At 40.3% G+C, this 26920-nt stretch overlaps 1 protein-coding gene across 1 annotated transcript in view; it reads left to right on the forward strand.

The window, feature by feature from the left end:
• The window catches only part of FAM171A1 (family with sequence similarity 171 member A1), an 88796-nt gene extending 70961 nt beyond the window's left edge, over window positions 1-17835 (forward strand). The window contains exons 6-8 of the mRNA XM_035545507.2: window positions 10384-10500; window positions 12980-13094; window positions 13731-17835. Coding sequence (XP_035401400.1) covers window positions 10384-10500; window positions 12980-13094; window positions 13731-15432 — 1934 coding nt within the window. The 3' untranslated portion in view covers window positions 15433-17835. The remainder of the gene's footprint in view (window positions 1-10383; window positions 10501-12979; window positions 13095-13730) is intronic.
• The last annotated feature ends 9085 nt before the right edge of the window (window positions 17836-26920 follow it).

A 26920-nucleotide genomic window follows, 5' to 3' on the forward strand; every position in this document is an offset into this window, starting at 1 on the left:
TTTTTTTCTTTATCCATAAGCAGATGTTTGGGATCATGACTTCCTCCTTGTGTGTTTGCCTTGATGTCAGTAGGATTTACAGCAATATACACCAAATTTCTGTCCCGGACTTCTTTCTAGCCTTGTCCATTTCTGTCAGAAATGAATGCTACAGATCCCAGTTGAAATTAAACTTTTTACCCTCTGCATGTTTCCCAGCTCCCACCAGGTGGCCTGAATAACACAGCGGTTGTTCAGCTGTGTTCTCCTCAGCCACCATTGGAATGGTTTTTGCTTTATGCTAAGGTGCCCGTTTTTCATTTGAATCAGTGAGCAAAACTGTAAGACCAGAACTCTTCGTTTCAAGTTCTCAGTTTCATCCCATGTGGTATGGAAGCGTTGTGTTGCCTGTAGACTACTAGATCTATATGTAGAACTGTATGAATGACTTAATAATATTACTAAATACTACAGAGCACATAATGTGGAAGTGAAGTTTATTCTTAATGACAGTACCGATGCATTTGCTTGTTTCTGAATCCCACCAAGTAACAAGAAAATATTTTCAACGCTTTTCAACAGTGTGTGGCAAAGGACTCCTGGAGTGAAGGGGATAAACCTCCTCCCTTTGTCTCCTCCCTCCTTAAAATGTGTTCCCTTTTGTGCACTAATGTATACATGAAGTTCAGAGTACTGTTTCTCTGTCCTTACTCCTCCCCAAACACTTGGTGACATGACCTTGTTGTGTTTAAATTGCTAGCTTCTTCACAGAGAACAGTTTCCCCAGTGCCTGAAAGCTCAAACATGTATTAATAATATGGAGACAAGTATCTTGGGGAACTCTTTTTATAGCTTTATAAAGAGCAATACTTTATGTACTCTCACTGTGCTGTGTCAGTGCTTTCTGACTGCATTTAATGCCATAATAGATATCTAAATACATTGGGATGTCTGATACTTTTTACTGGGTGACGTGCTGCCTTCAGTGAAAAAATATCCATTGATTTTTGTGGAGTCAAAATGTCCTACGTGTTCCTTCTTCAGCAAAATGAAGATAATGCTTTCTGTGCTCGTAAGAAGTTAGAATAAAAGAAGAGAATATACTTGCGTATAAAGACTGTCGGTACTTATTTAAACCTGACTGGAGTATGGTTTTGCTGTATTTCATGTAGGTCAAGTGGAGCTCTTTTTGTGTTCCTAGTGCTTATAGGGAGAGGGGAGCAGCTCCCATCAGGATGTGTAGCAGGTTACGTCTGCCTATTAGTTGTAGATAAGGTGACTTGTAAAAGTCTCCAATTTAAACTTCCCATGTGGTAGCAATAGTAATTCTCCTAAAGGAAACAACAACTTTTTCATGGTTTGAAATGCATTCCTTTTTGTTGTGGATTCAGTTAACTTCTCATTGCCACCACATTCATGCACTGCACGATAGACATAAAATAATTTAACAAAAAAAAATGCAGTCCATGCTCTGAACTTAGGTCGGATGGACTGTGTTTGGGCTACATACAGCTGCTTACGTGATCTGGGACTTCATGGGCTTCTCAGTGAGTTTTACTGGGTTTGCTACGTGTAAGAGATGTGCATAACGCTGTTACTGTAATTGGCTTTTGTATTGCCCCGAGTCCCAGCAAAAAATGCATTACTGTAATCAGCGCGGTGAACATGTTCTCTGCCCCCAGAAGCCTGGTTTTAATACAAGCAGTATAACCAGAACCAGAGTGTCTGGTTCTAGATCGCATTCTCTGGTAATGCAGAGATTTATTTGCAAATTGCAAGAAGATGAAGCCTCCACAATGCTGATACAAGTTCCTTGACAATTTGAATTTCATTTCCATTCTGTGATTCTGTAATATGAAAGGGCACTGCTTTACTGCAAGGATGACAGAGCACTGGAACAGGCTGCCCAGAGGGGTTGTGGAGTCTCCTTCTCTGGGGATATTCAAAACCCGCCTGGATGCCATCATGCACAATGTGCTCCAGGTGATCCTGCTCGGCAGGGGGGTTGGACCAGATGATCTCCAGAGGTCCCTTCCAACCTCGCCATTCTGTGATTCTGTGACTCTGTGACTTCCTTTCTGTGTTAACTGTCAAGGTTAGATTATTCTTGAAAACTAAATACACTGAGGAATACAGATTTTTAACTAACTGCTTTTAAAGAATTTCGTATTTTGTGTGTTGCCATAGAAATGGCAGCTCCCAAACCCAGCTTTTTACTGTATACGATGTCTACATAATAGGTGCAGGTATAATTGCAGAGTAGTAGACAGACCTCAGCAGTGAAAGGAAAAGAAAGAAGCTCTTCCCCCAATGCTTCACAGTGTTGCTCGCTGAGGTATGTTCTCACTATCTTGAGTCCTTTGGAGAGGTGTAGTGGATCACAGGAGGCAGTTGGGTTTGTTTGTCAATATGTATGTTGTTTTTAAAATGAATGTTGTGGTCTTCACACGTGTAAGTGATATGAATGGATTCTTTGATCCTATCCCCACCTCTTGTGCTGTCTGAGCTGCGTGAGTGGTGGCAAGAGGAATTTGTGGCAAAGCGGAGCTGGCATGGCATTTTGGGGAGATTAAGAGGACGTCGAAGGAATCAGGTCGGTGCCAAAATCTGATTTGTGCGAATAATCTACCATTATGTTGTCAAGGAAATCAAACTTGAAACAAATAACATTGCTTCTGGGAACAGGTTTTATTAATAGACTATACATTGTATTGTGTAGATGGCCCTGTAGCTCCACCTACAGAAGCCACGCAGTAGAAGGTGGGACAAGATAGACATCAAAACTCGGGAAGTGGAGAAAAGCAGCTGCACAAGCAAGCGCTCTTGAGTTGGAGAGGAATTGAAGGTTGGTGGAAATAGAGGTAGGAGTGCATAGAGCAGGAGGGCACATCGAGTGTGAGCATCTGGCAGGGGTTGGAAGAAGCCGGGGAAGCCCTGGGACAGCCTTGCTCTGAGCCTTGGGATGGTAGATAAATCACAACAGGCTTCTGCTTCCACTGCCAGCCTGAGACCGTGAGTGTGACGTGGGGCTGAATGAAGGAAAAGGCATGCAGTGTTTTGAATTGCCTCATCCTTTTACTTATTACTTGTTCTAATAATTTTGTCAATAGCTGATTGTGATTAATAATATGATAAAGTGAGGATTAAAGGCAGTATCTTTCATGTACACGAGTGACCAGGGATGGTGGCTCAGCAAGCATAACTAAGCTTTCCTTTTTGAAATATAATTATTAAGCAAGAATTATGCATGGAAGTCATTTTATTTAATAAGTCACTTCTGTTCTGGCATTCTGGAAGGAAATACTGACGGGACCGAAACAATGCTTTCAGTTCCTGTACGATGTGCTCTGCCTTCTGCCCAGACACAATTAAAATTATTAAATAAAAACTGGCATGTTCTTTTGTTATATATTTGACAGGTGATTTAAGGGAAAGATGAATAGAGATTGCAAAAGCTACAGAGCTTCTCAGACATGAGTCATGAATTGAACTGGTAGACTTTGCAGAAATCTTCCAGGTAGGTTAGAAGTGTGTGTTTCCCTTAGAGCACACCAAATAATGATGGTGCTGCTAAACAGTAGCAGGACTTGGCCACGGAAGGCTTGTGTGACCAATTCTGTAACACTGGAAGAATAATGAAGGTATGAGCTCAGAGCAAGGACGTTTATTTCTTGATGTTGCCTAGCAACTCAAAAAACAAAATTGTAATATTAACTTAAATACTGACAATTTTTAAACCTGTGTGCATTGGGGGAAGGAAGAGAGTAATCTCTACCGATAGTCACAAGAAAGAATTTTTCAACCTCCTATTTCCTTGTTTTTTAGCTGCTTATAAAGTGAACAAAAGTAAAACTAAAAAAGCCATCCTTCTGTAGGAAAACTTCCTATGCAGATGCAGATTAGAGGTGATTTTCTGATGGAACAAGAAATCTGATAAGCAGCTTTCAGCTGGTAGAATGAAAAGCTACAATTTATGTATGTCAGAACGTACTTCAAGAAGTTATTTTCACAAACTTGCCCTTGATTAACTCTCCATAATAACATTGCCATTGGAAGTGTCTAAATCAATTACTTCTAGAAGCACTGGCAGTGTGTTCTGAATATCCTTTGCAGTCCTGCAGTCTGTCTGATAATAACCTGGCTCTTTCCTTTTGACACACACACCTCCATTTAAATGTGAATCTCTGCTTAAACAGGACATTTCTACAAGACATTGTAGACATCACAGAAGAGTTCTGTGCTGAAAGAAAACCACTTCTCATTAAAAAATATTTATTTAAAACATCTACGTTATTACATAGTACTGTTAAAAGCGTCTGTCTTTTCTTTCAAAAAATCTTTTGTCCAGGGAAGTTAATGTTGTGAATAAAAATAAATTCATATAATGGGATTAGGGTTAAATTGCTCTCTGGCTAATTAAATCCTCTCATTTGCCAAACCAATTGGAAGGAAATCATTTGTGCTGTACAAGTAGCACAACTTTGGTTCCCTGCTTGATACCTTTCAGTGTGATTGGATGATCCTATCACCAAGTTGTTTAAAAGAACCAAAATAAAAAGCAAACAATACTTAGTCAGTGGAAGACCCTCTCAACAAAAGCTCATGTGTAAAAGTAAATTATGGAAAAGAAACCACAGCTGCTATAAATTTAAGCACCGGTGTTATTTAGACATTATGACTGTCCTTAGGAGAAGCTGCTGGCTACAGGACACTCCTCTGACTGTCACTTACCAGAATTGTTTTGATCAGCAATAGGAAGAATACGCAATCAAAGTAAGCAGAAGTCACTGCAGCGGTAATGACCTGGAAGGCTCTGAATTGGTCAGCTTAGAAGGTTTGATATGAACTAAGCACTGCTATACATTCCCCAGAGGGCTGAGTTCGGTGCTCGAATGCCAATGTGCAAACTCCTATTGAAGTCAGCACGCCCAGCTAAAAGGGGCATTTGTCTCCTTTATTCTTGACTTTAATAGGAGTCACATGCATCTATCCAGAGCAGATGGCCTCGCATGGCAGTTCTGCCTGAATTCAGCCCAGTCCTGCATCCCGTAAGCCAAGAGGAGATTTGCCATTTACTCGAGTTGGAGCAGTGTGTGATTGTCAACGTGCACGGTCACACACATGGAAGCCAGAGGGGCGTACGTTTCCACTGATTTTACTAGAGATTAATCTAAAATAATAGGGTCTAGCTTTAAATATATGAAAGTAGTGTCTTGTTCAGAGGCGCCGTGCCTCTAGACTACAAAAGCAGACCCATTTGTGCTGTCTGGATCCAGCAAGCTGTCACATCGAATAGCATCTTTGAAGACAATAGGACATGTCTTTTCTGGGCAGGCTGGCCATACGTGCAGTGACCTGATTTTGTAGAGAAATAGTCTAGAACAGGTTTTATATAATGTGTTTTCTGCAGTAGCTGCCCATCTGGACACTCTCCTTGCTGAAAGTGCCTTTTTTTCGAGCTGATTTAGAAGTAAGTTAAATAACAGAAAGGCGTTTTTAGTGCCGTATGTGTGTTAAAATGAAGATCTAATATGAAAACCTTTTGCTGTTAAAATTACTCAGGATAGTAACCTCTTGTCCCCATTGGAAAGTCCTAAAAGCTGTCTGAGATAAAAAAGCATGCTCATCACAAAGTTGCAGCAGAGTGATAACTCTAGCAGAACTTATTTCTCCTGCTCTGCTGAAATCTTCAAACTGTCTCTGGTATTTGGGTATTTCTGCAGTCAGATGGAGCTCAGCTTTATCTGATTTTTTTTTATTAGAAGTTTTCTTAAAGTACTCTCATTTTTTATATTCTTCGCAGTGTTAATGATGGTAGTTTTCTTACCTTACTTAAGTTAAATGTAGAAAGGAGTGCTGGGCAGCTGTTTTAAAGGGTTTTTAAGAAGAAATTGGTTAAATGGCAACATTTATTCCAAGATATCAGTAACACTAAATGTAATTTTTGTGAGGAAAGAGTTAAGAAACTCCTAGGTTCTCCCCCTGCCATTAGCTTGAGCCAGGAGACAGCTCCCCTGACTTGAGTCCTGGATCAGCGTGTTGGCTTCACTGAGCAGTAATAGAGGAAAAAGTGGAAGAGAAATGTAAAAATGATCTATAAGCAAGATTGTCTCTATATATAGAAGTTTTCCGTGAAGCACCAGACACTCTTTAAGAATTGATGGCAAATTGGCTCAAATGGTGCCGCGCTGACAAACTATACTGAACTTGCTGTTTCTGCTCCAAAGAGATATTGGCATGTTTTCTTTGGAACTACACAGTCAGTCTTGAACAAAAATGATCAGTTCCATTACATCCAGTCGTTTGTATTTCTGCTTGTTTATAATCGTGTATTCCTTGCTACTTAACAGTTGTTACACATTGTGTATAACTTAGCAAGCAGGGGAGCTACTCAGTTGTGCTGACTTGGGAGGAAAAAGGAAGTAGATGATATAGGATGTTTGGAGAATAATGAATTAAATTATCATAACACTTAGCCGTACAGGGAGATAAAACCTCTGTTCCCTCCTAAATCCTTCTGCTTAGTTCTCCTGCAGTTGTAATCCTGCCTGCACAGAAGAAATGAATACTGCTTGCCTTTATTCCGTTTGCAAGCTAGTGGATAGAACAGAAAATGGAAGAAGTTCTTTATTCACCGCCCCTCAGTCTTCACTCTTGCTTACAAGAGCAAGTATGTGAGGACACAGGGGGTAGTTAGCTGCACTTTTGGAGAGCATCTTGCTTCCCACTGCAAGAAAGAGTCTGGAATGGGATAAGGAATTCATTCTTGACACTGCACAGCAGCAAACTGTTACTTCTCGAGGCAGTTTGAAATGCTAAGAGCGTAGCTCGTAAGTACAACGTGATTGACTTTTGCTTGGTAGAAGGTCCAACATTAGTCATTACAGTGAGGTATTGCACATGGAGAGTTATAAAAACACTGCTTGGTGTTTACTGGGAGTTGAAAAGTGACCAGGATGTTAGACCCTATGAAGGATGAAGTATGAGAGACCTGGGAACACCCTAATGGACTTACAGAAAGACTGAAGGCACATCAGTTCCCTCCAGTAACACTGTGTTGCCTTTCAGCTACTTGATCACAAAAGAAACAATACAGCACTTTGTGTTTCAGCTGTTTCCCCTCAAACCTGTTTTTCGGCTGCTGTTGTGAAGGATGGAGTTCTTCATTCTTCTCATCCCACCATATGGGAGGATACTTTTTTATTAGGGAACTATCGGTAAGAGACAGCAAAAGTATAAGGCAAGTTTATCAGCAAACTATTGAACCAGAAAAATATTAAAAAGGGCAGCCAACGAGATTGTTTACCCATGGGAACCCACACTTGGCATTGCCCTGATAAAGGAACTTATGTCAGGGTCATTTTAAAAGTAATTATTTTACATCTGTCCTCACATACTAACGTGTAGGGTATGGTCAACATAAGCGTCTAACTCCTGTCTGAGGGTAACCAATATTGGATATATGTCTCTTAGGTTTTTAAAACTCCTAGCTGTGCATAACAGAGAGAAGAAATTCCATTTTTCCCAAGTGTTACACCAACCATTACATTTCCTCGTGTGTATCCAGTGGTTAGCAAAAACGGGCGATCTAAATGAGCAGAAGACAAACGTGAAACCCAACTGATCTTGTGCAGTCGACTATTGTTTGCATCCCTTGCAAATGCAGGGATTCCTTTCGTTGCTAAAATATGAGCAATCCGAGCTGCTGCTTGGTTGGCAGGATGGCAGCTGAGCTCTGCTCACTGCGATAAGAGTGCAGCCTCTGTTAGCTCCTTGATCGCTGCATTATGCAAGCTGAGTATTACCGAGCAAAAGGCTTTTAAAGAGGCATTACAGGGATTGTGTTTGTTGGAACGCAGCGTAATGCGAGTAAGGCAAGCTGGACACAAGTTCCCCCTAGTGAAGAAATCAATAATTGCTTCTGCTCGAAGAGGTAACCAACTATAAAAATAGATGACAAAGATAGCGGTGAACTTTGCTACGTTACCTATGTATGTGTTCTGTTTTTCCTTAAATTTAGGGGGGTTATAGATTCTAAAAGTAGTAGATTCATCACCCAGGCCCTGCCATTCTTCTCTTTTTTGATCAGCAATTTTGTATGTGTTATTGTTTTATTTCACGTAGTTGTGTGTTTGAATAGTTGGTGCATATTCTCTTTTTCTGGGATAGCAGTTTTCTCGGTAGCTCCACAGGGATTCTTTTTACTCCACAGATCTTGCAGGGAAAAAAAGAAAAAAAAAAAAGAAAATGAAATTTAATATTACAGTCTTCTTATCAAGTGGCATTTTTAGGCACAAGATAGAAGTGATCCAATGGGCTATTTTGCAGCTTGTGGTTCATGTCTGTTACCATAATGCATTCTGAAAAAAGTGCATTGGTAGAAAATCTTAAGCCATCCTGGAGAAGAAAATGAATCTGCTTTTCCTAGTTTTTCCAGAAACTTTTACACACAACTGGACAATTCAGTTCTGTTCTTCTTGATAATAATTCCCCACATTGGGTAAAGTAATGGCTACATCAAGGGGTTCGGATACAACATTTGTTGACGCCATGTAATCAAGTCTACACACACAGATTTTGGTCTGTCTGGTACTGTGAATCAAAATGACTCGTCTTGCCTGACTTCCTATGTGAAATAATATATTATTGCTACTGTGTACAGATGGAAAATGATACTTGGAGAACAGAAAAATTGTCAGTAATTTCTTTCTCCTGTTGGCCACAAAGTCAGTTTGGTTTCAAATACAGAGCCACTAGTCGGATGGTGGGCTTCAAGGGTGTACTTACACAGGAAAAATCAATAGTAGAGAGGAAATAAATACTCAGAAAAGCCGTTCTCACACAGAGAGGGTCTGCACAGGTGGATAATCCAAGAAACATGGAGGAAATCATCAGGATCTCAGTGGTATTTAAAATAAAAAATAAAAAAGCATCTCCTCCATGTGTTCTGCATTCACTGCTAAACGTACAGATGACTTCCATCCACAAATGCTCGTGCTTAGTCCTGAGTGACACCTAATGAAAAGCACCTTTCCAGGAATGCTCTGTAGGAGGCTATTGAAAGGAAAGGGATTCACAAGTACAAGGTGCAACTTGCTTTCAAGTGAGCGTTTGAAGCCAAGTAAGGTAAACACAGCGTTCTGCCTTCGTTTTAGATAGAAATACAGAGGTACTCTACGGAAATGCAAAGGGACTTATTCCTTCTCTGTATGCAGATAAGCTGTATTGGTAGTGGCTGCAAAGAACCTCCTTGTTTAGGCTACGTTACTGCAGTTGGTACAGTACACACTGGTGATGCCAAGCCAGGGCTGCAGCTTCAGGAAATGCTGCTTGGACCTGCCTTCCCTCCACTCGCTCCTGTTTTCTTGCAGCTGGGGAATCTTTTTGCACAGACCCATGCAGGTAACCCGTCTGTTACCGGCAACCTGATTATTTAACTCTCAGCAGTGCACGGTGTAGCAATCCTGTGCTGCTTTCAGAAAAGATGGGAGCAGTCTACAAGCCAAAATGGACATTTAATATATTAGAAATCAAGGTGATTTTTTTTCTCTGACAGCCCCAGAATTAGAGGTCTTAATGAATTGCAAAAAAAAGACTAACAACTGGTGTGGTCGTAAAGGTGCGTTGTAGCCCAATTCTTGCAACATAGCTTATCTTAGAAAGGCTCTCATCTAATACAGATCATCACTCTGGACTATTAATGATGTTTGTTAACTTAAACACACGGTTTTAATATTGTCTGCGCTACTTATTTTGAAATGGTCACTTCCTAAGTCTAAAAAATTTATTGTATTTCCTTTGAGAAATATGTTTTAGAAAACTCATCGTCCGTTACCAAGCAAACAGCATTCCCCAATGTATACACACTGTGAATGACTAACATTGCTGAATGAAAGTGATGGGACAACTTACTTTTACACTTACTGGAAATAACATTTTTAAGCCTGTTTTCTGTATGGGAAAAACGACATTTCTGGGAACACCACTTGCACTGCCAAGAGATAGAAGGGTGGTGTGGAGAACGCATGTGGTCTGAGAGATGTGCTGACTCTTGAAATGGAGTTTTTAAGGGGGCTGTCTACATATAATCAGCTCCAGGAATATCATTCTTTTAAAAAAGTGGAATCTAATATGACAATAATTATATTCTATAACCCCTTTTTGAAACTTTGAGTTATACTAAATTTTAAGGACTTTTCTATAAAGAGTTTCTGAAAAGGCCTCAGGGATGATTGCGTGGGGGAGCCCTCAGATATTATTGACAGAAACGCATGATCTCCTACTTCACAGCAATGCATACAACACCTAAAGCACATTGATAGGTTACTGTTTGCTTTTCCACTTGTTTGCAGAGGAAGGTGTGGATATATCTGTAATGCCTTTCTGCAACCTTTATATTTACAGGGACATGGCTGAAGAGTAGTTTGGGCCTTGTACAGCAAGAAGGAAATCAGTTGACTTGGACTTATATTGCACCTCAGCTGGGCTACTGGGTTGCAGCTATGTCACCTACTATCCCAGGTAAAATGGAATTGAATTTTATTGATACATCCATCATTGAGTAATTATTTATTCATATATAATGTTTATATTTTTCAGAATGACCTCATCTGAGATGCCACAGCTTGATCAATAATGGATTATTAGAAAACAGAAATCTGAAAGTAAAGGGCTAAAATCTTTTGGGGACTGTGGGGGGCAAAAATTGTGCTCAGAAGTTGTTTCGAGTATGCTAATCTCTGAACCATTTCAATGGGACACTTTTTAAAGTGTTCCTGCTTTGATGCATTTGTCACCACTGCCTGGCAGAGCCATTGCTAGAAAATGAAGGGAGTTGTAACGTCAATGTATTGGTATCCAGGAGGTAGAAAAATATGTTTTATGAAGTTTCTTTACAGAAACTCCCAAATTAATTGATTCACCTAAGACCAGCATTATCCCAGGTCAGACGTTTACTAATGAATTGATTGATCGTAACATTTTTTGGACTTTTTTTTTCCCTGAAGATGCCCATTTTGCTGTGGCTTAGGGTTTGCATCATCTTGGTGACCGATTAATTTTCACCATGATTAACTTAGGGTAAAAGTTGCGGGAGGTGTATCAGTAGAGTGGCCTTGGTAGATGGACATACTGGTTGCCATCTGCAAGCCTCTTTGCACAACTTCAGGCCGTCACTCTGAACTAGGTGTTACGTTTACATCTGTGCCCGTGGAGATTATTAACGTTGCAGCCTGCTCTTCCTTTTTCCTATCTGTGGCTGCCTCAGGTGTCTTAGTATTAGTTCTTCAGCCAACAAAAATCAGAGATACCTCTGTATAAATGAGCCAATCAAACAAGCAAAAATCTCCTATTCTTAGAGAGGATGAAAACCAAATACAGTAGAAATTAAAACATTCTTGCCTTGGCTGTACAAACTAAATAAACTATATCTAACAAAAAAAAAAGCAAACTCTGACATGAGGACTTTGTTTTTAAAGTCTACTTGTATATTCCATGAAGTCATTTCATGCTATGTAGAGATATTTTTTTTTTGTATTATACATTATGTAAGCTTTTTATTTAAGGTATATTACCTTAAACTGCTAGAATATTCATCTGATTCACTGCTGACTGGAGTGTAGGTAAAGGCGCAGATCAAAATAAACTATCATATTGAATTTAATGGAATTTTACAAAATAATTGTACTTTAAGAAAAAACAACCACTCTGAGCCGAATGTCACAGACTGTAGGGAAGTTCCACTAGCCATGAAATTGGGACTGTAATTCTTAAGTTAGGAGGCAGCCTGTAGCTCTTAACAGGAGAAGGCCTACGTTTGTCTTTGCAATTTAACTCGTATGGCAGAATTTCTGCTTTTATTCTACATTTCCTTCTTTCTGAGAGCTAGATCAGAATTCCTAAAACTTTATTGTAATGGGAGCAACATTTTCATGAAAAAATCAAATAATTTTTCTTTTTGCTTAATGTATCAACAACAATATCAATCAGTTATGTAAAGGTAATAGTGAGATAGAATGTATAAATACTTAGATTTCCCAAATGTAATCTACTTGATGTTATTTTTAATCAGGGTAATGTCTTTTTGCTTATTTTGTCTCCTCAATGAATCTATTCAATTTCTTATCTTAATAAATGGACAGAAGTGAGCTTTGCTTTCCTAGCAGTGGCTCTACAGACCACTCAAGATCCGCAAATGAGGATTTTCAAACCTCATGACCTAGAACCTTAATGTTGCTCAAGTTTGCTGTCCTTCACGGTACATGCATGTTATTCTGTCAGCTGATGCTGTACCTCCTTGCCTGCAGAGGGAAATTTGGGCCTTTTTTTCAAAATCATGATAAGGATTTTGGAAACCAACAGGGTTACACATGCAAAATTGTGCACAGATGCTGTCCACATGTGTGCATTCTCTGTATGTTAGACCATTTCCTAAGCATTATTGGAACCTGGAGTTACAACACTGTTTCACTAGTGGTTTGCTTTTTAAAGCTACTGAAGATCCACTTGGCTTGGCTTGATCTAGACTTAAGAGCACCAACACATCTTCCAATGAATCCTGCATTGCAATGTATGTACTGTTTAGTGCAAAGCAACATAAATGTCCTTAGAGAGAAGTTGTTCGCCACAGAGCTGCTACATGCATTACAGTGCTGGAAGATGCTGTGACAACTTTTCTGCAGTGATGACAGCTTCAGTGCACTGTGTCAGCATCAGGACCTGGAAGGCAGCAATCACTGATGCATGCTCCCATTGAAACTAACTGCTTTTCCACAGAATGATCTATTTGGACTTGCAGACATGAAAACCAGCACATGCTTTCTCCACAACTTGCTCCCTTCTTTAGAGGCGGTCAGCCCAATAGGCACCAGGGCTTTGAGTGGCAGCGTTGCTCACTTAGCATCCTGATAACCGGGGAAGATGTCCCTCTCTGTTTAAAGTACTGTTCCTCTTATTGTTTGCAGTTTGTTACAAGTCTAAATTCTCTTTTCTGGCCTTCCAGGTCCCGTTGTAACACACGACATTACCAGCTATCACACAATGTTTCTTTTGGCAATTTTAGGAGGGATGGCTCTCATACTTCTAGTCTTGCTGTGTCTCCTTTTGTATTATTGCAGGTAAGATTCACCACCCTGGTTACTTAGGTCATGTTGGAAGTGTAAACTTTTTTGTGCTCATGAAATTGAAAGCTGTTGCATTGAAACTTTTGTACTTGGAATGAAAGAAGAAGAAAGCAAGTACTTGAAAATGAAAGAAATAGATCAATTTCATGTGCTCCTGGTAGCATATGCAGCATATATAGTCCCTGCCTTTGGTAGAATGGTAGCTGAATGAAGCACACACACCTGTGTTTTCTAAAACCTTCTATCAAACATAGGCGTTGGTCCAAGATCTGTGTAATTCTATCTGTTCTGCACTTGCCAGTGACCTTTTTTAATCACTCCTATATTAAAATGAATGTTAAGCTTATATCAGCAAGTGTATATTAATGTGTGATTTTGTATATGCCTCCTCCAGACATTTGCTCCAGTTTATAATTGGTGCTTGAGACATCTCCCAATTGACATAAGTTATTCTTTAATTTTATTTTTGCTGCTAAGATAAGCTTTTAATTGTTGGGTTATGTAATAAAAGCTCGATTCCCCTAACATTAATCACTGCTTAAAAATCTCCCATTGAGACACACTTGCTGTTCTTGTTTCTGTGTACAACAGTCATAAATATGTAACTTCTTTTGTTACCGGCTTTTATAGAAGAAAATGTTTAAGACCACGTCAGCATCATAAGAAACTGCAGCTTTCCACAGCACTGGACACTTCTAAGAAGGATCAAGCAACTTCTATGTCCCATATAAATTTAATATTTTCACGCCGTGAGTCAGAATTTCCTGGTGGGCTGTCTGTTGCTAGCAATGGACACACTGAAAACTCAGGTGCAAAGGAATTAATGAGTGCTGTCCACATGGAGATGGTATCACCTAGTGGAGAAGCAGATATGCATACACCTATGCTCAAACACTCATTCAGTACTTCCCAGGAGTTTAGCTCCCGAGAGGAACTGCTCTCTGACAAGGAGAAGGACAAGAGCAGGATTTCCTTGGATGACCTGACTCCCAGCGGGTCTCTAAGAAAAGACTACCACAAATCAGCAGACAGTTTTCCTTTAAAGGCAAGAAAATCTACAGAAACAGCAGAAGGCTACGAGTCCCCTGTCAAAGAGGAATACAGGAGAAGTTATAATGCTATGCTATCTCAGCCTTTATTTGATAAGCAAGAGAGAGAAATTCAAGTATCTATGAACCATATTGCTACTGGAAGTAAATACAATATTCAGGAACAAATATACCCCACACCTTCAGCCCCTGAAAAAGAGCTGCTGGACTGCAGACCTACTGAATGTATGATGTCTCGTTCAGTCGATCACCTGGAAAGACCTACATCTTTCCCTCGACCAGGTCAGTTAATCTGCTGCAATTCTGTTGACCAAGTTAATGACAGTGTTTACAGAAAAGTTTTGCCTGCATTGGTGATCCCAGGTCACTACATGAAATTACCGGGAGAACACTCTTACGTTAGCCAGCCGCTGGTTGTCCCAGCCGACCAGCCAATTGATATAGAAAGACTTCAAGCTGAGCTTCCTAACCCCCACGCACGGCTTTTTCCACACCCCCCACAACAGCTACAACCCCAACAGTTAACAGCCCAAGCAATATCTCAGCAACATTTGCAAGATGCAGGTGCAACCGAGTGGAGTCAACAAAACGCTTCCATGTCTGAATCTATTTCCATTCCAGCCTCCCTTAATGATGCGTCCCTGGCTCAAATGAATAGCGAAGTACAGCTTCTTACGGAAAAGGCTTTGATGGAATTAGGAGGTGGAAAGCCATTGCCTCATCCTCGAGCTTGGTTTGTTTCTCTAGATGGACGTTCAAATGCTCACGTTAGACATTCGTACATTGATCTCCAAAGAGCTGGTAGGAATGGGAGTAACGATGCCAGTTTGGACTCTGGCGTTGACATGAATGAACCAAAATCTGCACGGAAGGGAAGAGGAGATCATCTGTCTGCACCACAGAGTCACCCGCCAGTGCAAGAGCACCAGCAGAGAGAGCGGAAGGCTTCAGATAGCACAGCTTACACACAACTTGTGTATTTGGATGATATGGACCAAAGTGGCAGCGAGTGTGGAACAGCGGTCTGTAGCCCTGAGGACAATGCTCTACGATGCCTACTAGAAGGCACTGGTAAGAGGAGTGGTGTGCAGCTGCCCAGCCTGCAGGAGGAGACAAGAACTGTGGATACCAAACCAGAGCCATTAACTAGTCCTGAACATGGAACATCAGTTCAAGATGAGGAGGAGGATGAGGAGGATGAGGAAGACGACCAAGGGGAAGATAAGAAGAGTCCTTGGCAGAAACGAGAGGAAAGACCACTAATGACTTTCAATCTAAAGTGAGCTATTGTGAAAATCCACAATTCAGTGGAGTATAAAATTGCCAAATATTCTTTCTGTGGAAGTGCTTGATTTTTTTTTCTTTTTCTTTTTCTTTTTTTTTTTTGGTGGAGAGAAATGAGAAAAACAAACTGTGGTGAGCAACATTTGAAAGAACTTAAATGCATTACTGTGTAAATGTTAGAAAAATAATTAAAATCATTCCTCTGATTAAACGGCTGCCTCCAGTGAGATAGCTGAACAAAGAGTGTGATTGTTATTCCATATACTTGATATTGGTCATCCAGGATGTTGAAAATACTGACAAATTGTTTTGGTTGGTTTATGACCTCAATCTCCTTATGAATGGGAGCTGGTAAAGCTTTTGTTTTGTAGGCCATTTTTATGTTGATAATGCTACTGAAAGTATCTTAAAGACAAGAGTTTGACACATGGTGTCCAAAATTGTGCATTATCTCAATGAAAGGCTATGCATTGCTGCTTTTAGTAATATTTTGCTTATACTATGCTTTTCTTAATTTTACAAGTTGGTTGTAAACATTTTATGTCCTTTATTATAAACTACTCAGCAATTTATTTTAATGTAAAACTGCAGGAAACTTGAGTAGCATCCCTTAGCATTGAAGCCTTTTTATGAAACCAAACTGAACTTTGTGTCGACTAAGATTCCTCCAATTCTGGTCCCATTTACTCAAAGTGCCTTTTTTACAGTAACAATGAACAGTCCCTTCTTTTGCTAACTCCTTTTAATTGACCCCATTTGGGATTTTATAAACTTCTGAACTTCTACCTTTTATTTTAAGCTGCATGCCAAGAGTCCCATTCTGTGCTGAGCATTTCTCATTTCAATACAGCATATTCTGTAGCTATCATGTATATTGTGGATTCTGTTTAGCCAGGGTAGACTTAGAAGACATTTTAAAGGGCCCAGAGTAGCCAAGAAGATAGTTTCATTGACTGTATATATTGTTAGTTTCCTCTGGAATCATATGAGCTAATCATGCTCATAAAATGAATTATAGACTGAGCAAATGGACTGAATGTGTCTAGAAAAATTTTGAAAAAAAAATGTACTATCCAAAAGTGCCAGAATTATTCTTCTGTGCTTTCTCCATACAGAGCCGCTTGGTTATCCAAAAATTATAATTGAAAATAAACTGCAAAAAAAATCTTTGTGGATTTTTTTTCCTCTATTGGTGGTCATCACATTATTTTATATTATTTAATGAGCAAAATACTTTGGTTTCTCTTCTGCTGTGCGTACTCACATTTATATCACTTGCTAACAATCAAACTTTCTTAAGCAGTTCTCATCAACTTAAGCGAATACGGAAATGTAGACCCCTTTTTAGAAAAGCATCCTCCCTGTCTTGGTAAATACTTAACTGTTTGCTTAAGTATCACTGAAGACTTTCAAAATGAAATCCTAGTATCACCGTACCCTTCTATGTCTGCTTTGTGCGGGACCAGTGCTCATTCTGAGACTTCTGTGAGTATCCACATTTACTGGATACTTCTGACTTTGTCATGAATTGGGTTCAAAGAAGAGAAAGTATGTGACTTCTGCTCATGTGAAGTCCTTCATAAATATTCCGTTTATCATGTTTCATTATTTCTGTGCAGCATTAGCAGCAGCCACGCTTAATAAAGTTAATTATTATATAGTCTCTAAGGTGATTAGAGAAAGTGTTATATAGTTCCTATTTAATTTTTAATAATAAGCCCCAAATCACATTCATTGGTTTTGTTTGTTTTTTTTTTCAGTAGATGTCAAGGTTTTTGTAGAAGGCCAGTGTTGTAATTCCCATTTTACTGAATGTCTTACCTGGGAGTCTGGGCTCAACCCAGGAACGGAATCCAAATTTCCTAGATCCCAGTCCTCTCCATCCACAAAGCTACACCGCCTCTGTTTTGCTTTGATTCATGTTTGGCAGTGGTATATGTCTTGAAATAAATAGTATTTGTGGAGTGCATTAAATATTGAAATCACCATTTTAGCTGTATGTTACCTTCTAGTGGTTACGTGCATTCCAGGTCTTCCTGTTCTGTTTAGGAATTTTGCTACTGACCACATGTGAGCTGGATCTGGGGGGTGGGTTACTTATTGTCCATCTGTGCAAGGTCACTGAGCTGCAAAATACTGCTTTAAAGGAATAGCGTTTATGAGATATCAGTAAGTTCTGGTAATGCGGTGTCACTTACTAATCAGAATGCGGTGTCAAATAAACATTATGGTTAAAATTTCAGCCTACTAGAATTACTGTGCTGTTTAATTTTAGCTTTGTTATCTTAAATCTGTCATTTTTAATTACATTCTCTTTTTCAGATTCCTTTGCAAAGTTTCCACCTTTATTATGTTGTAAAGTGAGATTATTGCTATTAAACTGCAGTGATTTGTTTCTTTAATTGTGTTGGTTTTATGTTCACAAAACATAGTTTGAGGATTTGATAATTTGTGGTCCTAATACAGCAAATACATTTGAGCAAAGACAATGTAGGCATTTGGCAAATCTTCTTAAAAATAGCATTTTTGTTACTGTGCTATCACAAGCCATATACTAGTTTGAATTTGATTTTGCAGAATACATAGCTTATGAAATATGTCTCACTATATCCAACACATCCGAGCCACATGCTAAATGAAATTGGAAGAGTAACACAGATCAGATTATGGGTTGAGATTAGCATGTCTATTGTACACACACTTGTCTAATCTTAAAGTCTTCTAATCTTAAAGCCTTCTTTTACTTTTCAAAAACATACCAAAGCAGATACTTTGGGAAAATATGATTTTTTTTTTTATTGCTTGTATTTTACAGTTGCACAATGAGGCAAGTATTAAGGTTCTGAGACATACAGAACAAAGTGTAATTTGGATGTCAGCAGTTCCAGAAAACCCAGCAGTTTTCTAACCTAGAAAAGCAGTTGTTTTAGTTTTTTTTTCATGGCAAGTGTTAACAGGGAAAAACGCAAAAGATTGTAATGACAAAGCTTACAAATGTAATGGAAATATGTTGGACTCCAAAAATATTAGGAACAGGTTTTCAATTAATGCATCAGCCTTCAGGATTTTCTAATGGACAGTGAGTGAAGTTAATACTTTCTAAATCTTAACGCTGTATCATCCAAAGTACATTTATATCATAGGACCTGTGAAAGGTTACGGCTGTTGGGAGTTAATACACACATTAAGAGTCCACTGACCTAATGGTTTTCCCTCAGCTCCCACTTTGTTCCAGCTGAAATATGTTCTTCTCAAGGCTTCTGAAACTGGAAAGTACCTGGACTTACTGTGATAATGACCTTTTATTATTTGAATGAGTGCTTCGTCAGAGTGCAAACATACTAAACCCAGTACAAATAGAGAAAAAAAAAATAAACTGGTTCCTGTCGCAGAGCATTTGCAATGTATCACATGTACAAGTGTACAAAATTGCACTGAGATTGGATGAGTAGCTTACAAAAAAAGCCCTACCACGTGGGAATTGCTCATGGAGCTTTGCTCTCTTGCAGGAAGTGTGGAGTAACTTTAGTTAAGGACTCTCGACGTGCCTTGGTGCTGTTTTTGTTTTCTGCCCTTCATTCTACCCATGAACGCTCTGAAAGGCCAACTTTATGGCAATGCCCTAGACCAACATGGTTGGACGTGGTAAGAAACTACATGTCCCACGTAGGTTTTAGCCTATAGAATAGTACAGGTCCAACTAGCAAGCATTCAATCAGACATTTATTCTTTTATTCTTTAGGAATGTCCCTAGTGAACCAAAAAAGCCTTTTTAAAATTTTTTTCCTTAAACAATGAGAATTCACATGAGGATTAAAACTTGTTACAACTGCCCCGTTACAACACTGTACCTCATAAGCTATCAATAGGCTGCAGCCTGGGGCAGGTGGCATGGTAGCATCCATCCAGCACATCCTTGGACATTGTCAAACAAGAAGAATCTCAGTTTGCTTTTCTAAAACATATGGGCAACAGATAATTCTTGTTTCAATTGGTGCTGCTGCTTGGGTCTCTTGAACATTTGAAATTCTTAAGGTTGGAGGATCTGCCACCTGGTGGTGAACTGCTTCAGCAACTCCAGACGGAGTTGAAAAAGCATTTTTGGAAGTAATTTAGGAGATAAACCCACACAGTACTTTTATGACTGTGTATAAAAGACAGTTTATGACTTCAGTACAAACACAGTTTATAACTTCGCTAGCACCAGCAGGCAGCTGGCACAAGAGCATCCCTTCTTTCATGGGACTGTTGTGGGTGCAGGTGCAGAGATCCCTATGGGCTGGAGAGACCTCGCCCAGCATCGTAGTGGTGCTCAGCTCATAACAGAGCTTACAAGCTGGGTGCTCAGCTCATAGCATTGCTGCTCGCACCATTCAGATGAAAAGGTGTCGTCTCTGCTGGCTGTGTAGTGCGGTCAGGTGTAAATGTGCCTGTTTCCCTCAGCTTGTCAGTGCCACCTCAGGTTTAGATTAAAATAAAGTTAAAACGTAATTGTTACAATTAACTATTAACTGTTCCGAAGTTGGGGAAGTAAGAGCATCTCAATTATTCTTTTCCCGTTCCCCTGTTGGAGCTGAGTGTAAGGCAATGGGTTCAGTGCCAACCTTACTCGTGTCGTGTCTGATATCTTCATTTCCAGACTACTTGGAGCTGGAACTTTGGGTAGAAGAGTAGGCAGCAGCCAAGTGCCATTTTCAGACTAGAGGAGCGTTTTTTCTTTATGTTTCTCATGTAACTCCAGGTGATAAGCTGACACCAGGCCTGGTGACAGTTTGACGCTAAAAATATACGAGGAATCTTGTTCTTTTTAGCAGCAATCCTCTGGTATCTACAGACGATTAAATTGCACAATGTGGCACGTGGTATCTCTTATCACGTAACTGAGGTATTTCCTGATGTATTGATGTGTTTTTCTTCTAGGAGTAAACATTGTCAGTTGGTCTGTTTGATCATTAAGTCTTCCGCCTTGGAAGCTTACAGATGCAGAGGAGGAAAGTGTGATGACAATAGGCGGCTACAAGGGAAATACCTGTGTACAGTTTATTTTTGTAACTGTGGAGTTCAAGTGACTGGAGGTACAGACTCCTAAATTACCCCAGCTGAGGAAAGGTTGTGCCAGTTTTACATCCTGAAGGTAGGAAACGGTGCTTGAGAACTGCTGAGGGATGATTCCCATTCTCAAAGGGCTGCCTGCTCCTGCCGCAAGAGATGTTGGGCATCAAAGCTGGAAGAAATTATTTCAAAGAGCTCCTTTTATAAGCATTGGTTTTAAAGGTTTTTGGCGATTTTGCACTTGTAGGGAATTTATAAAAGCCCTGATGGTGTTGCCTCAGGACTGTCTTGTCCCCAGCCCTCACAAGTTTTTTTCAAGTGCCCTCCCAGAAGCGTTAGCTCCCAAACTTCTCCCCCTGGGTAGAAGCCAGTACTCTGGTGCCAGGGCTCATAGCTCCAGCTGGGGCATACATGCCACAAGCTAGTCCAGGTGGGGTGAGTTCTCTACAAGTTTATGTTGGAAGTTTTTTTGTCAGTAAACAGAGAGGCCAGAGCCACATCTCAAACTCTTCCACAGGAAAATCTGCATGCAAAGACAGTAACACAGCAGGAGACTTGCCCACATGTTGCCCTTACCTACAGGGCCAGGGCAGGGCCCTTCACCCAGCATCCCCTGCCTCTGGAGATGAGATGCTGCGTGTCTTGGTTTCCTTCTTCCCGTCTTCAGCCCATTCTATGAACCCAGCCCCTGCTTCCTCTGTTAGTTCTGTGCCGTGCTGTGAGGCCAACATAAAATGTGACACCCTAACGACATTTCAGTCAAGTTATTTTTAGGTGTTGGTGAGGGTGAGCCTGAGGAAGCTATCTGCCTCTCTGGGCCCGTGCCACTAGCTCTACCTCGAATTTAACGCCTCATAATCCTACATCCAAAAACTAGGGAAGCAGAATGTGACAGCCACGTTAGGAGGGGTGATTCCCTTATGAGAACTGCATTGGTCTTTTATTCCTTGAAACGAGCAAAGTGTGCTCATATAAATGTGTGCGTGCATGTGCATGCATGCACGTGCGTGTGTACATATATAAATGCATTTAATATAAAGGTTGACTTAAATGCTAGCTTAAGCATTTTGACATCAAGCAATGCCAAAGTCAAGGTTGCTCGCCTAGGCTGACTGGAAGAACTGGCACAAGAGCTCATAAAGTTTTGTGTTAATTTACTTAATTGCCCTTGTGGTCTGACATTGCAGAGTTAAAGCCATGTTTGATGCCGAGTTTCTGCTGTGCTTAAGCCCCTGACTTCCATGAAATGTATTCATATTTGCCTGCTAGCCTAGACCTAGATGCATAAGATGCATAAATTTTCTTTGCGATTAAAGCTTTCCTAATGTCTTCAAGCGATTTACTCTGGAATTGTTAGAACATTTGGTACATGCTTTTTTGTTGTTGTTGTTGTAAAAGTTGTAAAATTCTGAAGGGTAAAACATTACTGTAAAAACCTCCAAAAAAATTTGCATAGAAATGGAAGCGTTATAATAGAGCCTGATTTCCAGTTTTCTTCATGGCGAAGATATTGTGTCCATGAGACACTTCTCAAGTCAGTGCAATTCTCCAAGCAGTAGGTGTGCATCCTGAGCAACGCTGTTAATCTGCTGCTAACCATCCAGAAGGTATGGAGAACCTTTATCAGCGCTATCCGTTTATCCGATTTGTGAGTTAGTGGGATACTGCTGGTCTGAGCAACCTAATATTGGAAATGATTTTCTGTCAGCTGTCATAGAAATGTGAGAAATACAGCACCTACCCAGAAGAGTCAACGTACCATCCCTGAGCACATTGTTACTCCCAGGAGCCTTCTGTTTGTCATAAAATACTGCTCTCATCCAAGGTCTGCTTGTCTCCAGGCTTCAGTGTCCCAAGACAGGAAGAGGACCTTTCCAAATAAAAGTGTCCTTTGGTCTATGCTAATGGAAGTAGGTAGCTGAATACTAAAGCATGTGATAGACACACCTTTTGTTTGAGGATTGGGGATAGCAAGACTTTTAGGTTTACTTCTCTGGACCTGAACTTTAAAAACTATTCCAGATGATTTTCTCAAGGTTTCCATCTCATTTCAGGATGTCTTAAAGTGAAAAATATTCTAGGGCAAAACATATGTAGGAGAAGCCTAATAGTTTTCATCTTTTACAAGTGCTCTGATCTGAGAGTTGCAGTAAGGCTGTAGCCTCTTCACTCTATTGGAAAATATTTATATCTATCATATGGGAGAGTCCCTTCTGCTTTGGGAAAAAAGAACTATCAGAAACAAACAGAAAATTCTGAAAATTTTCATTTCAGAAATCTCATGCTGAAATGGTCAAGGGATGAAGAGCAATTTGTGTACCCATCACCCCCAGTTCAGAATCGGGGACAGCATCTTGGCTGTACCTGCAGCCTCCCTGGAAGCGCAGGGACCAGCGGACGCCCTGATACGGGGAGCTGTAAGAAGCTAACAGAGGAGCAGACAATTTAGCAGCTGATGGGAGTAAATTGGATCGATTTGGAGACTGGATGTGCAGAGGTAACTGCTAAGAAGTGGTCAGACCTCCTGAAGCACCACTGTTGACACCGTCTTTATCAATAAATCTGTCACTGCTAATTCACACTCACATAGATAGTTCGAGAAGGGTCTGAAAGAGCTAGAAAAAAAATAGACACAAAAATGCAAAATATGTAATATGTATAAATTTGTGATAATCATTAAGAGCCAACTGTGACTTTTTTTTTTGTATGCAAACCATTGTTAGTTGTTTTTTGTTGTTGTTGTTGTGTTTTTTGTCTGTTTGTTGTTTTGTTTTGTTTTTGTTTTTTAATCGTTAGAGGATAGAGGCTACAGGAACAGCCGTAGCGAATGGAGGCGTGATCTCACGGTGTGCCTTGGGTGCATTTGTTAAGTGTATTTTGAATCTATTCGCTTACCCTTGCATCTCATTCAGGGCTGAAGAAGGCAGGATTGAAGTTCCTAGCATAAAGGGCAGCTAATAAAAAAATAGTCATGAGGTAGTACTAGAAGACATGTATGAAGCAAAGTCTAAACACATTTGTTCACTGCATAACGTTTTTTTAATATTTATTAGGAAAATAGAGGAAATACTAAACTACTATAAAGTTTCAAATTGGATCAGTTTTGTTTCCAATTTACAAGATCACAAAAAGCTTGTGGCAAGTTGTTTATTATTACCTATAACACCAGATCCATTTCTAATTTTAAATGCAATGAATATTTCAATGGGGTGTGTAAAGGTGCGAGCAGTCCTACAACTGCATGAAAATTTCAGACTTCCACTTCTGCAGTGTTTAATACTCAGAATACATCAGGGTAATCGGACGATGCCAGTTCTCTGAGTGCTGTATTATATATCACTAGCTCACTGGGGTGTAATTAATACATACCACTGGGTGGGTAAACGAGCCTGGACTATGCCTAGTTGCTTGGGGTAGACTGGAATGCCCCTGACCTAGGGTAAGACACATTTGCTCCCAAATTTCTTCTGGAGCAGCCACAGGACACAGACTGAACAAATGTCTCTTGTGTCTCATAGGGATGGTGAAAAAAAAATGTAAATGTTGTATATTGCTAGGTCAGTGGCCATCAGTAGTCACAGATTATGAGCAACGCGTTGTCCATGAAATATTCTGAGTTGGTTTGTAGCCACAGGATGCTGCTACCAATTTGTTAATAAAGTAACTGAGTAGCAGCTTTTGTAAGACCTAGGATTTTTGAACTATACAGCTGTGGTGAACTGGGGGGTTTCTGAATTAGCAAGCCACCTCTCTCTTCAGGGAGGCAGTGAGATAGGTTTAGCCAGTGCCTTTCAGGGGAAATTCTCCCTCCTAGGTCTTGACTAGTCCTTCAGCTGACTCTTATTGCCCAGCAAAAGACATCAGACGCTGCTGCTGCTATTACTGCAGCAGTCTTCCAGGGTTTTGCCTATCCCAGCTACAAATTTTCTCCAGAGTAAGCTTCTATATGCTGTATCCTACATTTCTCAAACTCACCTGAATTCTCTCTTAATGCTAGATATGTTTCCACGTGGTGCCACTCAGCTTTGTTCTAACAGAGCACAGGTGAGCTGCTTCCCTACCAAGCTGATGAATTAAAACAACTGGGACATAAAATACCCAAATGTAACCTTGAATATATTTCTGATACCAAAATACTTTTCCTGACAACACTGAGGTGTATCTTGCCTCGAGCTGTGTTGAAATTCAACACATCTCATTGCCACTTCTGGATAAAACCGTGCAGCAGGGTTGGGATGCTGCTTGGAACAACAACCCCTCTTTCATGTTTTTATCTGATTTTGTCTGTAGCTTGGTGAAACTCCTGAATGTGAGTTTCCAGTGTCAGACCTACAATAAAAAACATCTAGTGCCTGCCTTAAGATAAATATATGTTGAGGACAGAGACAATTTTCCTTTCCATGGACATTAGCGACACCAATACTAAGATGCTACCTATAGATTTGGTTTTCATATTCTAACAGCATATTGAAAAATAAATAAATAAATAAATAAATAAATAAATAAATAAATAGAGCAGGTGACAAAATCCATAGAAGTGATTTGGGGTCTGGAGTGTGTACTTTATGCTAGTCTACCATCTAAGCTCTGCCACCTGCACATCCTAGACAGTCTCACTTGATGGTTAATCCAAGGGGCAAGATCTGATGAAGCCCCGTATAGTTGTGGGAGTTAAGGCTTCCTAATCCTCAATATTTCGATATGTATGGGCAAATTTAGATGGCTCCTCACTTAGTAGCCTAGGGTGCTCTTGAACTCATGTCAGCCACTGAAATGCCCAAAGTATTTGGGTGTTTGAAAGGCCTGATTTTGAGTTCTGGACTTTGCTGTGGGGGTCAACTAGGAAACAGTTAAACATTGCAACACCGAAGTCCATTTGTGGAGCTGAGCCTATGTTCATGCTTTGGCATTGAAGGTGGCTCAAAGCCTCTCAGAATTGTAGGCAAATATTAATTTTGTGTACCCGAGACAAGCTCATGACTGCATCTGTTCAGGAAAACAGAGGAAGGAGACAGAAGCTGGAAAGATAGCAAGGGTGGAGAAAGCTCCAAAAAGCTGGGATTTGTGGTGATGCAGAGAGTCCCCTAAACACTGGTCTGTTACGTGGTGGGAGCAGCCAAGGAGAGCCATGTCTGTAGTGTTTTATCGACCTTTCTCTCCCCCTTTCTTCCAATTTGTTGCCATAAGCAACTGGATATTTTGGCTATATTAGAAGCAAACCAAGACTCACTACTGAAGCTCTAAGGGGACCTATGAAAATAACCAACCAACTAATGAATAATTCATCAAATGCCGGAGTTATTTTAAATGATTTCATGATATGCTCTTTAGTATTAGGTGAAGTGCATCTCCTGATTAGGATGTCTATTTTCCTTTGTTACTCATTTTTTGCTTTTGTGTAAAATGACTGTGCTTCATGGACTTTTTTTTTTTTTTTAACCTTCACAAAATAGAAGGATTTTACCTTACCTACAATCTTTTATCAATAAAAAAGAGTAACTTCCCATCCTACCACACAGAGTCTCTGCACCTGGAAAGTTTAAAATGAAACGGTCCTGATAACATTTGGTGGTCTGCTTCGCATGGTGCAAGTGTACGGGTTATGCCCACATCACACGTGTTCAGCAGTTTGGGGAGTTCCCAGACATACCACCTGCGACAACCATGCTCTTGCAACTGCAGTTGCCCACAGACAGCCTGTTCGGACATACCAGGTGCCACCCATGCTGCTTACTGGCCTAATGCTGTCAACTTGCCATGCTTGGGCATGTGGGGTCCTGAAATTCGGGGATATGTTTCAAGAGCAAGCAGTGTGCCCTTCAAGCAAAGACAGCAAGGTGACCTAGGCTGCAAAAACGGTGTCCTGGGCTGCAGTAGGCACGGTGTCACCAGCAGGTTGAGGAAAGTGATTATTCCACTCTACTCAGCACTGATGAGGCTGCACCTGGAGTGGTGGGTCCAATCCTGAGCTTCCCAGTACAAGAGAGAGCGGGACATACTGGAGACAGTCCAGTGAAGGGCCATGAAGATGATGAAGGGACTTGAGTGTCTCTCTTATGAGCAACTGCGGAGGAGTGTCTGAGGTCTACAGAGTGAATTTAAGCACTCTGGGAGTCCATCTGGTAACTTCAGAAACATGAAACTAGATCAGAAGTCGACAGGACAGATGCATACCTCTCACTTCTGGACAACTTCTCTACTTGTGGCATAAGCAAAAGCCATGCATTCATGAAACCTAAAAGACAATTCCCAAAAAACCTAAAATGACAAAGTGTTGTCATTTTGGCCTTGTAATAGTCAAATCTGGAGTATATCCTCAGCTGTGCCTCTCAGGGGATAAGCCGTAATATCCCTAGGGACATTCTTCACAGATGCTATAAAGTCTAGAATAGCACAGCTCTTCAACTGTGCTCCTCCTGATCCCCTTCCTGATCC

The sequence above is a fragment of the Cygnus atratus genome, chromosome 2, assembly GCF_013377495.2.
Source record: "Cygnus atratus isolate AKBS03 ecotype Queensland, Australia chromosome 2, CAtr_DNAZoo_HiC_assembly, whole genome shotgun sequence".
Lineage (NCBI taxonomy): Eukaryota > Metazoa > Chordata > Aves > Anseriformes > Anatidae > Cygnus > Cygnus atratus.